This window comes from Cryptomeria japonica, chromosome 6 (genome assembly GCF_030272615.1).
Source record: "Cryptomeria japonica chromosome 6, Sugi_1.0, whole genome shotgun sequence".
NCBI lineage: Eukaryota > Viridiplantae > Streptophyta > Pinopsida > Cupressales > Cupressaceae > Cryptomeria > Cryptomeria japonica.
In genome coordinates this window covers 660,598,945-660,613,994 of record NC_081410.1, presented here as the reverse complement: position 1 = coordinate 660,613,994, position 15,050 = coordinate 660,598,945, and the positions used below count along the sequence as shown (strand labels likewise).

The window sequence follows — 15,050 nt, the reverse complement described above, 5'->3', positions numbered from 1 at the left end:
ATTGGTACCTTCACATTGGAGGCTTTGTTGATTTTTCCTAATTTATGGATAATGTCCATCTACGTGAGGTACTTTTTGTTGTTAGGTTTGGTGTGCAGGATGGTTCACTTTGGGATGCAGTTAAAGAATTTGATCCATTGCTTAATGTTACCACACCTCATTTGGTTTCTGATGCGCTCGACTACTTCCTGGGTCTTCATACTTTGTTGGGCCGTTCTTCATAGTGTGATGTCATCGATCCTATGGGAATTACTTTGTTGCAAGCTTCTGCCCCTATTGCTATTGTTTGTCTAGAGTCTTTTCCTCTTGCTAATGATGGCACCTAAAATGCTCTCTGATTTTGGGAGATGAATATTCCTGTTTGGAGATGGAATTGAATTGCAATGGGGATCATTTGTTTTTTCCCCATTCTGTGGGCCCAAGTGACTATTTTTTTTATGGAGAGTGTTAGCTCTTTGGATCCCATGGAAGATAGTTTAGTTTTTTTCCTCCTCTTCTGAGTCTGATCCTGACTCATGATTGAGCTCTTCTAGTATCATTTTTGTCTACTTCTTAGCTTCTCCTTTGGGATTCTATTGCATTTAACAGACTTATACTTGTTGTAAATGTGTATCTTGCTGGCTATGTCATTTTGGGTTTTAATATATCTTGGGTGGGCTTCATGCACATTTTAAGCATCTTGTTTTATATCAGGATGGTTTTGCTTTGTAATTACTTTTTTTTAATACTAATAAAATAAATTAGTGACTTCAGACACACGCACACATATAATATTATTAAAAAATTAATAATAATATACCATAATAATAACAAAAACAACAACAACAATAATAATAATAACAACAATTTGTAAATATTTTTAAGAAGAGAAAGACTATGATAGCTAACAAGAAAACAAGAGGTAATTTAGTTGTCGCAAAGTCAGGGGCCGTATTTACCATCAAATTGGGATATGCGGCTCAAAGAAGGATAACACTTGAGAAAGATTGGTAAACAAGATTTTATTGGAATAGCATTGTGGCTCTGAGAGCAGGGGCATTTCTTTAGACAAGACTACATGGAAGAGTAATAACAAGAGATAGGTTGAAGCAGTATGAAGTAATGGGATGAGGTGTGTGTACTCTTTGTTTGGCTAATGAGAATTCTCATAACCATCTCTTTCCATGGTGTTGATTTGCATCGAAATGCTGGGATTGATTTTTCTCTGAGTGTGGGTGACAGTTCTAGGAATTAAAATCTTTTTTATTTTATTAATGGATGGCTTATAATTGGTAGGAGTTTCTTATGGGGAGATATATGGTTGGTCATTCCCTCGATGATCATCTAGCATCTATGGAAGGAAAGAAACATAAAAGTGTTCAATAATAAAGCTTTACATGTTGATCAATTAATTAAAAAATTGAGGAAGGCAATTGCAAAGTTGTGAACAAAAAGTTAAATACAAGAGGATTAAATTTATTTTCATGAGATGAAGATATTCAAAAAAGATGGAATCATCTTAGATCCCCGTAAAGTAACTTCACCAAACAAAATTATGCTAGAACTGATACAAAATATATTAAACTTGATGCAGGAAGACTTATGTAAAATTTTGATGGGGCATTTAAAGGCAATCCAAGTAAAGCCAAGATTGGGTGTATAATCAAGAATAGCGATGGGAATTGTCTAAATATCATATTTAGTCCAATTGGATCAACTACCAATAATGAGGCTGAAATTGAAGCTTTAGAAACGGGCCTATCTTTCTCCAATAAGAGGGGAATTCAAGTTCTAGACATAGAGGGTGATTCCCTAAAATTTCACCCTTGTAGAATTTTGACCGTATTGGGTCTCTACCTTAGTGTTTGCACCACTTGGTCTAATTGGGATCTGATTATGCTCATTCCCCTCATGAATTGCATCATCTTGACTTGTTCTATGCATTGGGCAACTTATCCTAGCCTTAAATAGGGGTAGAACTAGGGCGCCATGGCCTAGTTCCCCCTAAATTGGGTTCCATTTGACCCCTTGATCCTATTTCAAAATTGAGCAGGATTTCTCTCACTGTGTCAGCTCATGTCAAGAAATTAACAATTTATCCGACGAGCAAGTATAAAAGGAGGTTTTACCCTCTCATTTGACATCTAACACATTCACACATGAAATAAAGTACACATGACATCAAGCAAGTAAGCATTCAAGGGCAATGGAGAAATGATCAATCTTCTTTCAAGCCTTGGAGCAACAATAGAGTCAAGATTCAAGCATTAAAGTAGACATCTTTCATCTCACTATGTTGAAGGCTTCATCAAGCCCTAATTTCATGTGGAGACAAACAAAACTTCACAACGAGGTATATGACTTGATTTTCAGTCATTATTCAACACCTCCCTGTAATGGAGGGAATTTTCCACCTTAAGGATGATGGATCCTTCAGGACAAATTTTCTTTCCAATTATTGGCACTAAGATGAGCCAGGGGATAAAACATTTATGCAAGAAGTGCCAGACACTCGAGAAGCATCTCTGGATGACCTTGAAGAGCCTTTGTCCTCAGGACGAGTGCGTGCATCTGGGACACTAGTGCAACGAGTTGTCATCCTGTATGGACAAGGTACAAAGTTCATACTTTAAGTTGTAAGTGTGAATACGATGCAATTAAAAATATAGAAAAAAATGAAACTAAACTAGTAAACATGATATACGAACTAACCAAGATAGAATGGAAGGAGAGAAAGGAAGGAAATAGACAAACAATAGGTCCATGCTATGAAGCCTCCTGCAAGTTAATCTCCTCTTCATGACAATGTACCTACACACATGCAATAAAGGAAAATGTTGGGGGTTGTGTTTTGGAGCCTTCCTAAGTGAGACTCCCATTTTGTTGTTTCCACCTCCATGGACAACCCATAAAAGCCACGGGAAAGATAAATGATAAAGAGAATAACAATGTAACGTGAAATTGGAAATAAAGTTGATAAATATGCAAAAGAGAGGATTAAGATAACTCCCCTATCATGAACAGAGATTCGAATGCTTGGAAGTGCTTGGAATGCTTGGTAATGCTAAACAACAATAGTGGCGTTGATAGTATGCTGTCCAAAATGGTCTCCAAGAGATCAACCTGCATGAAGATTACCAAACTTACCAAAGAACTCCTTCAAAATTCTTCCAAAGTGAAAGATAAAGGCCCAGGAAGGAATTCAATCATCGATGGGCACATGCAGAGGCATTACAATTCCTTTTGGGCATAGGCATAATGCTCAAACGACCACCTGCGTAGTGTCAGAATCGCGAGACACTAGCACGTCACACAGACGTCTCCGCATCGCGCTTGTGTCCCTGAAGGTGACAAGTTGGTGGAGTTGGTAATGCTTTTTCCAGAGCTGACATGGATGGTCTAAGTGGACAAAAGGACATGATGGTGGATCCTGAGCTTCAATGACATGGAGGAAAAGCATCATTTGTCACATTAACTACAAAGGATAATGTTATTTATATTACATTTTTCCCCCACTTTGGCAAGCATGCCTTTGACGAGGGATGCAAAGCTAAAGTAGAGAAAGAAATGTCGTGATAGGGAGGCAGATTATTATTGATTAGACAAGGTTGCCCCTAGTGAGATAATGTCAAGATTTGGTACAGATATTTCTATTTGGTACATCTCGAACACACTAGTTGTAGACTAGTATGATGGACAGTAAGATAAAGAAATGGATAAGATAGCGTAACAGAAACAAACCTCGCTCTAGAGGAAAGCCCCTGGCTATGGAAAGATACGAGATAATCGATAGTTGTTGGTATAAGATACGTCGATATGGGTAACAAGATGTGTTTATGAAAGATGACCATACAATAGGGCGTGATATGCCAGTAATGATAACCATACGATAGGGCATATAAAGATAAATTTTGTCGACATGGATAGAGACATGCTAGATAGCCATACGATAGGGTAGATAAATTTGGTAAGTAGTATATTGTTCCCTACCAAGGAATACAAGAGAGAAATAGATCAAGAATGGTTTGGCCCCCATGTAGGTAATCTTTGAAAAAAAGATCAAGTGAGTTTGCCCCCACCTAGGAAATCTTGGAAAAGGAAAAGATTAAGTGGTTTGGCCCCCAACTAGGCAATCTTGGAAAAGAAAAAGATTAAGTGGTTTGGCCCTGTTGAGTGCGGGAGGAGGGACACAAGTCCTGCACAACTCCTTGCGAATATGATTATCTATGAATAGCTTGATAATGATCGAGGCATGATAGTACTTGCCCTCCTTCTAGCACCAATTCTGTTGATGCGTATTTTGTACACTATCAAACACAGAATAAAATACCCAAGGGTACCTTATCCTCTCTTGAGTAAAGCCTCTGAATGCTGAAGATATCGCGAAAAGGATCAATCAAGGTGACTTCAAGGTTCTTGTATGTAGGATCTCTACGTGTGGATAAGCTCTCTGTGGTATGATGTGATTTGCTGGAATCACAAGGGGACTTACATTTGATGATTGAACTTCTGATTTGCTTTGAATATTTGCTAGAACACAGGATTCTACTAGCTTTGACTTGAAAAAAGGAAAAAAGATGAGGGCGAGGAAAAGATCTAATCCTAACACTAAGAATGTAAGAGCAATGAATGATCTTTGATGGAATTCTAACCAAGTCTTGTTTTGACATCACAGGAACATCTCCACAAGGTTAGTGCGATCTTCGAAGGAAAGCTTTATGATGTTCAAATCATCACTGCAGGCATAGACACCATCAGGTTGATGCATATCAATGAAGAAGCGACAATTGAAGTTAAGCTTAAGCTGAATGATTCTAGTTGACTACACCAGGCAAGTCTGCAATCAACAAACTGCTAGTAGTATGGATATACGAATTCCACCATCAATCAAGCACATTTCTTCCACTCATCTAATAACATGAAATCAAATACGAGAAGTATAGAGACCATGCAAATTGTTGAATCGACCCATAAATTTCACCATTTCTTCAATGAGGTTACAAGTCTTTTACAACAACATCTTGGCAACAATCTTTGCCTTCTCTCTCTACTCTACTCTAATTGCTATTCTATCAACTAGCTAATCACCTTCTAACTACTCTCTATCTGTCTTCTAACTGCTTCCAACTATTCCTATCTATTCCCTTTACAAATGAAATGCCAGGGCTTATATAGTGTCCATAATACAATTCGATGGCTAAGATCAATGGCCAAGATTCAATAATGAAAACCCTAATTAGGGTTTGGTACAACCATTACATAACATTTAATGCTTGACCAATGAAATAATTGTATTGCTTGGACACATGTCCTCTCTGGAAAATTCCACCAATGGATAGCCGGGGTAGGTACATCGAAGTTTGTGCCACCTTCCATGAGTTAGGTACATTGAATCTGGACATGCTGAGGTGGAGCACACTGACTGGAGAAGTGATGACTCTAGGATGCCACCTTCCATGACACTTGGTTGATGCCAACTTGATGTTGTTGAGAAGCTAGCTTTAATTAATTCATCTGGAACTATCTGCTTCTTCAACGAACCCTTTGCTCCGACTTCTTTTGTCTCTGATGTGCAGGATGTTGATGTACCTCGCCCTGGAATGCTGGATTGGAGAAGTCGCCCTTGATGACGCTTGACTGAAGAAGGTCGTCCTTGTCAATGCTAGACTGAAGGAGGTCGCCCTTGTCCTTGCTTGATCGTCCTTGATGAGAACCTACCGACTTGTAGATCCTCCGGGCTTTGGAGTCACCATCTTGATACCTACACAACATTTCAAAATTAGTAATATATCTTGAAATCTAAAAATTAAACTTTAAAAGGAAGATTCAAGATTTTAATTAGGAAACTTCATGATAAATCTTGAGTTATCATTTCCTAATTAACCATGCAATACTTAGACTTTTCTAAAAAATGTCTAAAAAATCAAACCTTGAATAAGGGTGTCAAGATGATTTTGCCATACCTCCTCTTGAGAATTAACTCTAAGAAATGATGTAAAAATAGATGAATTTTGCTAGGCAAAGTGTAGATCAAAGCTCTCCCTTGGATAAAATGCACCTCCTTTAGCTTGGAAAAGAACTCCACCTTCCTCTTCAAAAATCTGGAAATTTGCCTTCAAATACCTTCAAAACATCTGGAATTTATCCTCCAATCTAGCAAGAAATACACCTCTCCAATAGCCTTCAAGATGAATTTTGCCCTCCTTAGTCTCCACACTAAGTAGAAATTCGCTCCACTCCAGCTAGATTTCGTACCTTCAATTAGCTCTCCAAATTCGCACTTGAAAGGATGATTGAATGATTTGAATTGTGAAAAAACACCTCCAATATATAGAGCGCTCACCTTCCACTTACCCATGAGGCCGACCTTGCAAAAAATAATAAATAAAACCTCAAAAGGAGTAGGCCGACTTGTCAAATAAAGGCAAAATAATGCCTTGTGCGCTCAACTTTTAATTTTAATTTCACAAAAATTAATTTTAAATGCCTTTATAATAGAAATTTGATTTTTTGAGGCCCAAAATTAATTTATTAAATGCCAATTTAATTAATTTTTTCAAATATTCCAAAGTTAGAAATTTGGCATCTAATGCGATTTGGAGGATATTAACGCCCAAATATGGTAAAAAATAATGAATGCCATTAACTTCGCTCTAGTCCCTTGGAGAAGGACAGGAGCACTTTTTCATTTTTAGTCTAGGATTCTCAATTTTTTGAAATCAAACCTTTGTTCACCATGCTTTAGAAGATCTTTCCCATCTCACACAACTTTGCCTTAGCATAATCTTGGAGGGAATTTGTTGTTTCATAAAAAGTGCCCTGGTCCTTCAGTGAGGGACGGGAACACTTTTGAGTCCATTGCATGAATTCTTGATCACATTAATCTTCAATTTACCCTCAAGGTGTAGAATATCACATTTCACTCCATCTTGAGCCTTGGTAATAAAAATATCCTTTCAAAATGCAAGGTAAATGGTCATATTTGGAAATTGCGCCCTGGTCCCTTGATGAAGGACGGGAGCACTTTTGCCAGTTGTCGTCAAAATTTGAACTCTCGCATCTCAATTCCACTTCAAGGCATTTTAAACACTTTTTCAAACTTGCGCCTTGGCCTCAATTTGTCCAAAATTGGTGAGAAAGGCTAGATAACATGTTAAGTGCTCTGGTCCTTCAGTGAGGGATAGGAGCACTTTTTCAACTTCAAGCTTATCCGTCCTTTGCTAGCTTCCCAAATTATCTTCAATGGGCTAATCATGTCCTCTTCCATTCATTTCAATCACAAACTTGCCTTGTCTTTGCAAGAAATTTACACTTTCTTGGAAAATCGCTCTGGACCCTTGGAGAGGGACGGGAGCACTTTTTGGAAAATCACTCTGGTCCCTTGGTGAGGGACGGGAGCACTTTTTACATCTTGGCATACTTCTTTGTTCTTTAAACCTCTCAATTGCGTCTAAGGCATAAAACATCATTCGTCCTTCCCATCCAAGTCAAGTTTTGCCATAAAATATCAAACAAAGAGGAGAAACTTGAAAAAGTGGCATGGTCCTTCAGTGAGGGACAGGAGCACTTTTTGTCATTTGGGTTGATTTACTCCTTTGTGAACCGCTTAAATTATATTCAATGGACAAAACATGCTTCCCTTGACCTCTTCAAATCATAAAATCACTTTGACCTTGCAAAGATAGTGCAAATTTGAAATTCAAGCTCCGGTCCTTCAGTGAGGGACAGGAGCACTTTTTGCCTTCTAAGCCAAAATGTCTCACTTTTCACCTCGAAATTCCTTTGCTAGGGAAGATTTCATCTTACTTCACGCTATGAATAAAAGTTAATGTCCGAAAGAGGTCTAAAATTGTGCATATAAAGAAAATCGCTCTGGTCCTTCAGTGAGGGACAGGAGCACTTTTGACCTTCTAGGCAAAAACTTCATCATTTCATCATTTTCAATCAAGTCTGGATGCTCTATTACGTTCATTTCGTCCTTCACTATGCCTTTGATGTTTCAATTTGACCAAACAAGGGCAGGAATGGCTCAAATAAGTCTTTTCGCCCTGGTCCCTTGGAGAGGGATAGGAGCGCTTTTGCCTTGGTCCTCCTGAGAGGGACAGGAGCGCTATGCGCTTTGGATCCTCAGTGAAGGACAGGAGCGAAATTTGACTTTTCGAACTCTCCAACAGGATAATTTTTATGGAATATAACATTTAAGTATAAGAAACTTTCTTATACTTTAAGTTATATTCCATATATACTTTCAGGATGTTTGAGAGTGGTTTCAGACCTCCAGGAGTTATATTGCAAAATCTAGTTTTTGGAGGTTTTTCAGTTTCCAAACCTAGTCAAATTTCAAGATCAGGACATTCCAAACTTAGCTAATTTCAGGATCAGGACTTCACTCAAGTCGGACCTGCTATCCATGATCTCCCCGATAGCACTCAAAAATGCAAAGGCCAACTGACAAAACCCTAAAAGACCTAGAAAACAAACCCTAAAAAGCAAAAAACATGGGTCCCCATTTGCAATGGGGCGATGTGTGAAAATGTCACAATAGGCCCCCACCTAGGAAAACATGAAAAAGCCACTTGGAAAAGTAAACTGATACAAGAAATTAAAAAAAAAATGCAAATATGATGCCCCCCCTTAGAATGATTTGCATGGAACGCGTGCCATTCTAAGGAGATGAGGAGTTGTGGCATGTCAACATTACAAGATGTTTTCATGGAATTCCACCAATAGATAGTGACATATAAATGTCCACAACATAAAAAGATGCAATGCAAGAGGACAGGGGGATCTGATAGTTTGGTATCAAAACCCATAGCAGTGTCAAAAAGATATATAGTATCACTATGAGATGGGTGCATCATCATATTTCCAAATTTATCGGACCTGAAGAAGAGCACATGAAGACAAAGAGAAAATAAAAATTTCGGGTCGACATGGAAAAAGGAAAAGAATGCCCACATCGCTTTGCATCATCCCCGAATGTTGAAAAGAAAGCTATGACAAATAGAAGGAGGTGAACAAATAGAGGAATGTGTAGAACAAAAAATCCTCTCTATCCAAGCACCTATGGAGTAACTCGGGTCCTTCAAGAGAGAACAATGGATAAAAATAGTCAACCTCCCATATCTAAGTACCTACAGAGTGACTTGGGTCCTCCGGGAGGGAACAAACAGATAAAGTAAGCATGGGGGAACACAATCACACACACATGCAAGCAGGTGTAGATGAAAGATAAAAGTCTAGGTAACAATTAGCCCTTAGGAGGGGATCATATTGTAGCAGATCATCATCCTCAAGAAAACCTCGTTCTCCCAATAGATGTCATAGGGAGAAGGGAGGAGAGCTTGGAGGGGGATTATCGCAAGGGCCGCACTAGGTGGCTCACTAGCAGCGAGATCAAGAGATGAAGTAGCAATGACATCTTTGTCTAAGGGCTCAGAGGAGGTGAGGATCAACAATCGTGTGAAGATTGTAGACAAGACCGAGATATCTTCCAAGGAGCTGAACATGCAGGCCGCTATGGAGGATGCAGGTGACTCACTTGGAGAAGATGAAACAAGAACAAGATTGTCAGCCTTTGGAAGAGGGGCAGTAAAAAACTCAGGAGAAGGCGGGGCTTTCTCAATCATGCAAGCAGAAACATGCAAACAAACAAGCACTGAGACATGCAAAGGAAGGGATGAAAAATATACTTGCAAAGACTTCCACCATCGAAACTCCAGGAAAAGTCCCTGCTCAAACTTGCATTTACATGGGATAGGATTGTCAGGCCTCCTATCAACCGTAGTAGGCTGAAGGACCCTAGGAAACATTGAATGATGGCAAAGAAGTTGGGGTAGATAAAGTTTCGAAATATATTTTTGTGTTCAACTATTGGTCCTTTGGTGTTGGATATATTAAAATGCACATTTATGATTACAAATAGGTATTTGGTTCTTTTAAGTTGCATATAAGTTATATTTTATATAAATATACAATATTATACTAATTACAAATGATATTTTTCTATTCAACTACTAGGGATTTTTACATGTCGAATCTTTTAAAAGTGATTTTTTGGACAATTCACACTATACCTGTTATTTTGATGAGTTGCATGAGGAGTCATTCCTTCAAACCTTGTAGATAGTTAAGTGTCCATTTTACATTTGTAGAAAATAAAAGTATTATGATATTCCATGTGATGGCTACATGTTGACGAAGTTAGCCCTCTTGACTACTGGTCCCTCTCCCCTAGATTATTGTCATTATGAATTGAATTGCAATCTTCAATCTAATGTAAATATTAAATAATAAAAAAAAATATTATGCATCATTTTTTAGTTAAGTTAGGGTTAGGGTTAAGGTTAGCTTAATGTTATTGTTAGGGATTGCAAATACTTCCTCTCATTTAGCTGCTTTGAAAGTGGAAGTTCAACAAGTAATTCTACTTAATATATATTGGTTGTCAAAATAGATATAATTATCACCAATAAATACCTCTAATATATTGTTCCAAATATATTTTACTAGTAATCCTAACACCTTGTTTTAAATGAAGTGCTAGTAACAGTAAAGATCCCATGGAGTTTCCAAATTTAAGGTCCACCATGGAGTTGTTACCATGGTACTACTTATTAGTTGTACTCTGCTGATGACATTCATATCTTTAACAGAGGCTGCTGAATTTCAACTGTACAATCTTCAATGCTGTTAGTGCATCCATCTTCCACCCCATCTTCAAATGGCCTTGTTTCTTCTAATGGCTTTGTTTCTTCTTTATCATTTCCTTTTCCCCACAGGGCAATGTAAAGTCCTGCAATTGTCAAAACTCCCCCTACCACGCTGCAAAACAGGAAAACCCATGGATGACTAAAATATATTGTATAGGCCGATCACTCTTTAGGAGTTAAAAATTAATGCTTGAGAAATTATCTAACCTTCCCAGATGAAGGTTCGAATGAAAGATAGTCAGCTCCATGACTGCAACTATAATTGTAGATAATGGATAGAAGAGTGCTGGAAAGATAGGTCCTTTTTCCTTGATACTGTAGGTTTGCACAAAGAATGTAAATACTGAACCCAATAGTGCCTGCATCAAATCAATGTTAAATGTTAAAAACATTTGGAGGTTTTGGCATATAGAGCGATTTTTTAATACTGACCGAATATACAATGCTGAGAAGGTCCATGTCCCAGTTTATTTTCCAGGAAGAGATGTTTGGCTCAAATATTAAGGCCATTACTGTGCTCTGGAGTGTGGCTAATAAGAATACCAATGCTAGGAATGATTTTTTAGCGGGATACTCCTTCAAAACTGGGACCTGTGTTCAGGAAACATTGATCAATTTTCCGTCCATAAACATTTGATTACTGATATTTTTGTAATGTAGAAATGGATTGAAGGAGACAATGAACACCTGCAAAGTAAGGTATGCCGACAAAAAAAGCAAGCAAACGAACAAGGACGCTGCACCCAGAAACCATGTACTCAGTTTTAGGAGAAGCGTCTTAGTAAGAACAATCGTAGAGCCTTTGTATAATGTCATAATCATAGCCCCTCCCACACATATAACAGTCCCTATAATTTTTGCTTGTCCACGCTTAGTTCTGATGTCAACTTTCTCGTATCTGCAAAGTCAAAATGCATATAATAATCAAACTCCTGGTTATTTCAATGATGAATTATTTGATGGTCATCGAAGCTTGTAAAATTTTTACGGGCAGCGTATTATTTAACAGAAATTTCTGTATGGCAATGTCTTCATATGGACAAAATTTCATATAGCATCCCTTCTGGTTATATTGCTCTAATACAAATATCTGACTATATTTTTATAGTATTAAGGAGAATTATTGTTGAGCATTCACTTTCCTCAGTACTGACAAAATATGGACATCCATCAAGCTTATGCCTCTAGAAAGGGGAAAAAAATGGTGATAGAGAGTCCGTGGAAGGAGATAATGTAGTATAGGTGCATGGACGAGAAGGGTGATCTAAAGCTTCGCGCAGTTGTTTTCTTTTTTGTTTTTTTTTTAAATAAAAAAAGGGCGGTTCAAGAGAACTTCATAAAAGAAACAAAATTAAAAGATTACAAATAGTAGCAGTTAAAAGAACCTAATTTCAGCAAGAAACAACAAATAGCAAGGATTTAGAAACTTTCAACAAAAGCGATTGGTGCGGATGAAGCCAAATCCCAGAACCATTGCCCACAATGCCCACCTGCGCTGTTATGAGAGAATCCGGGGCAGGTTATGGATGAGGGAATCAAGCATAAATAGTAGAATAACGGGAGAGGATAAACAAGGAGAGGGTTAGTTGGTGATTTCCCAAGCAAATAGGAAGCAAATATAGATGCACAAATGAGGTGAAGAAGGTTGGACAGAAGATATTCAAGAGAATGTAAAGGAATACTAGGATTATAGAATATCCATGAACAAATTTAAATACAGGAAATTGGCATGCTGTTTTGGAGGGAGAATGTGTCATGAAGTGGAGGAATTTTGTCAAAGGATAGCTAGGGAAGAGTATCAATAGTGGATCATGTTCTAATAGTCATTTAATCTTTCTGCATTCAATTTTCTAATTACTAATTTTAAAGGAGTCAGAAAAATGATAATAGAAAGCTCTTTGATAAGTTTCACATGTACTAATAGTCAATCATTTTTTAGGTTTTTTGGTATATAATTGGTCCATTTGTGCATCACTGCTGGGACATTTGTGCACAACTACTGAAACATTTGTGGACAAATACTGGCAATTTTGAATAGATGGTTATTAGTGTTGACATGCTAATTTCTCCGCATGCATATGATCAACTGTAATTTGAACCACAATCCAGAAAAAAAATTAGAATTTTACTATTGCATGAGATAAAAATAGAATTTTACTAATTTCTCCAACTTGCATGGGACTACCAACTATTATTGATTTACTCATTTCTAAAAATTATTAATACCGAAAAGCAATGGTCATCACAGATGTGAAAATAGGAAGAAGGTTTGAGATTGCAGCTACAAAGGTGGCCGAAGTGTATGCCAAGCCGATGAAAAATAGATTCTGGCTCACACTAATCCTGCAATATTACTACACCAGTTAGTCCCCTTACACGAATGCCAAATCATCAAATCAAGCAGAATTGGAAGCTAATTATTATTATATGTAGAGTAGATGAATTTCCTACTTACCCAGCAAGTGCAAGAAGAAAGATCTGCCAGAATATAGTACAAGTCAGTGGGGGACGCTCGTTTCTGCACAGTGCATGAACATCATGTATTGGAATTATGCATATGGCTTCGAAATGTTAATATTATATCATTATGCTACACCAGTGTAAATTTTTCTAGCAGTCATCTAAATCTTTTTATATGTATTGCCATGGGTACAGAGACTAAACATTTGAATCAGATCTGGTTTTGCCATGTTTGTACTGAGTATAATGAATATACCTTTCTAAAAAATAAGCAATAGGTGCCATTACAAGCGTAGCAACAGCTTGTCTATAAGCTAGATATACGTAACGGTTCATCCCATTGTCAAAAGCAATTCTAACTATGATATACATGCCTGCAAGTCCAGCCTGAACTAAAATTTGACCTATATAGATTTTGTATTCTTCCATGACTACGAAAATAATTCAAAACATCCAAAACGAAACTGAATGTAGATTGAATTATTCAAACAGCAATAGCAGTAAGATCGATTATTGAAAACAGATTATCAAATGAATTATTGTTCCCTTTGACTGAAGAACCCATCTACCAGTATTTTTAGTTGGGTAAAAGAAAAACGAGTACCAATTTCTGAACCTAATCTTCTTGTTAGTTGGGTGGCTGGGGCCGGACTCAGTTACATAATTATCACGTTTGTTTTATTAGCTGCACAGATCTGCTGCCTTATTATTTGAAAGAGACGACCTGATTTTTTTAGACAATCCTGCAGAAGAGAATTAAGACGATCAGATTATATAATCTGATGCATTCATATTTTCATTGGTTTGTATTAGCCATTTTTCACGTGGCCGATTGGTATCCGTTTGCATGTTTCTGTGACTGTTTTTATGTCATTAATACTGTTCTGCCTGCATCATGCTACTTTATTCACAGACTTTGCGGCATTTATGTCATCAATGTCGTTTTGTCTGCATCATGCTACTTTATTCACAGACTGTGCGGCAATTCAGTAACTTTAGAACAATACCAAACGTGGGCTTCGCCTTCACAAGGACTCGTTCTTAAAAGAAAGTTTTTTAAAAAAATTGTTTTGCTTTATACATTTTCATTAAAAAATAAATTATTTAAATATTTATTATTTGATTCTATATTTAGTTTATATAAAATGTATATTATATTCAAATTTCGTTATAAATTATTCTATTATTCTATATTATATTTTAAATAATATAGATATAAATAATATTTATATATAATCTATTTTATTATTAGTTTTTGCTGGAATATTAATGCATTTACTTAAAACTATTAGATGTCAAAGTATCAATCAATCAAAATAATCAATTAAAACATGTTAATTTTTTTTGTAATGTTTTCATTTATTTCTATTTACTAATAGTCTTCAATAGTTTAACAATGAAAGGTGGGCCATTTGTTTTTTTGAACCAAGTAATAATTTTTAAATAATAAAATTATAACTACCTTTTACAATATATTAGATTACAATGTATTGGATTAAAAATTCACTAGTTTCTATACTCTGCAATTTCTCACTCGATATGGGCGAAAATAGGGTTGTTGGTGCATGGGCTGATGTCCCATAGCTAGTCTTTACGAAGGGTAAATGGGTGGATATGGTGGTGCAAAACTGGTTGAGGGTAGACATAAGGAATTTCAAGCCGGTCTCCAAGTATTTTTGGGGTTTTTACAAAGGTCCAAACAGGGGAAATTGGCAAAGTATGGATAGATCTGGTGAAGGGCAAGAAAGATTTTTGGATTGTAGTCATCTTGGTCAGGGTTCGAGGCAAAAGTTTATTTGAAATCGCTTCATGGAGCTTCCGGGCTAACAGTCTACAGAGTTGGGAGGAAAGGTTTCCTATGCTAAGGTTGTGAAGTTTTCATCTGTAAATGAGGCAAAT

General features: G+C 37.0%; 1 protein-coding gene across 1 annotated transcript; it reads right to left on the bottom strand.

The window, feature by feature from the left end:
- Positions 1–10,421: 10,421 nt before the first annotated feature.
- On the bottom strand, positions 10,422–13,703 carry LOC131856144 (WAT1-related protein At1g21890-like). The gene is made up of 7 exons (XM_059207552.1): positions 13,408–13,703; positions 13,147–13,209; positions 12,918–13,034; positions 11,379–11,589; positions 11,124–11,282; positions 10,899–11,050; positions 10,422–10,803 (listed from the first exon to the last, which is right to left on the bottom strand). The coding sequence occupies exons 1-7, from the start codon at positions 13,578–13,580 to the stop codon at positions 10,620–10,622; spliced, it is 1,059 nt and encodes a 352-aa protein (XP_059063535.1). The 5' UTR covers positions 13,581–13,703; the 3' UTR covers positions 10,422–10,619.
- Between the last annotated feature and the right edge of the window lie 1,347 nt (positions 13,704–15,050).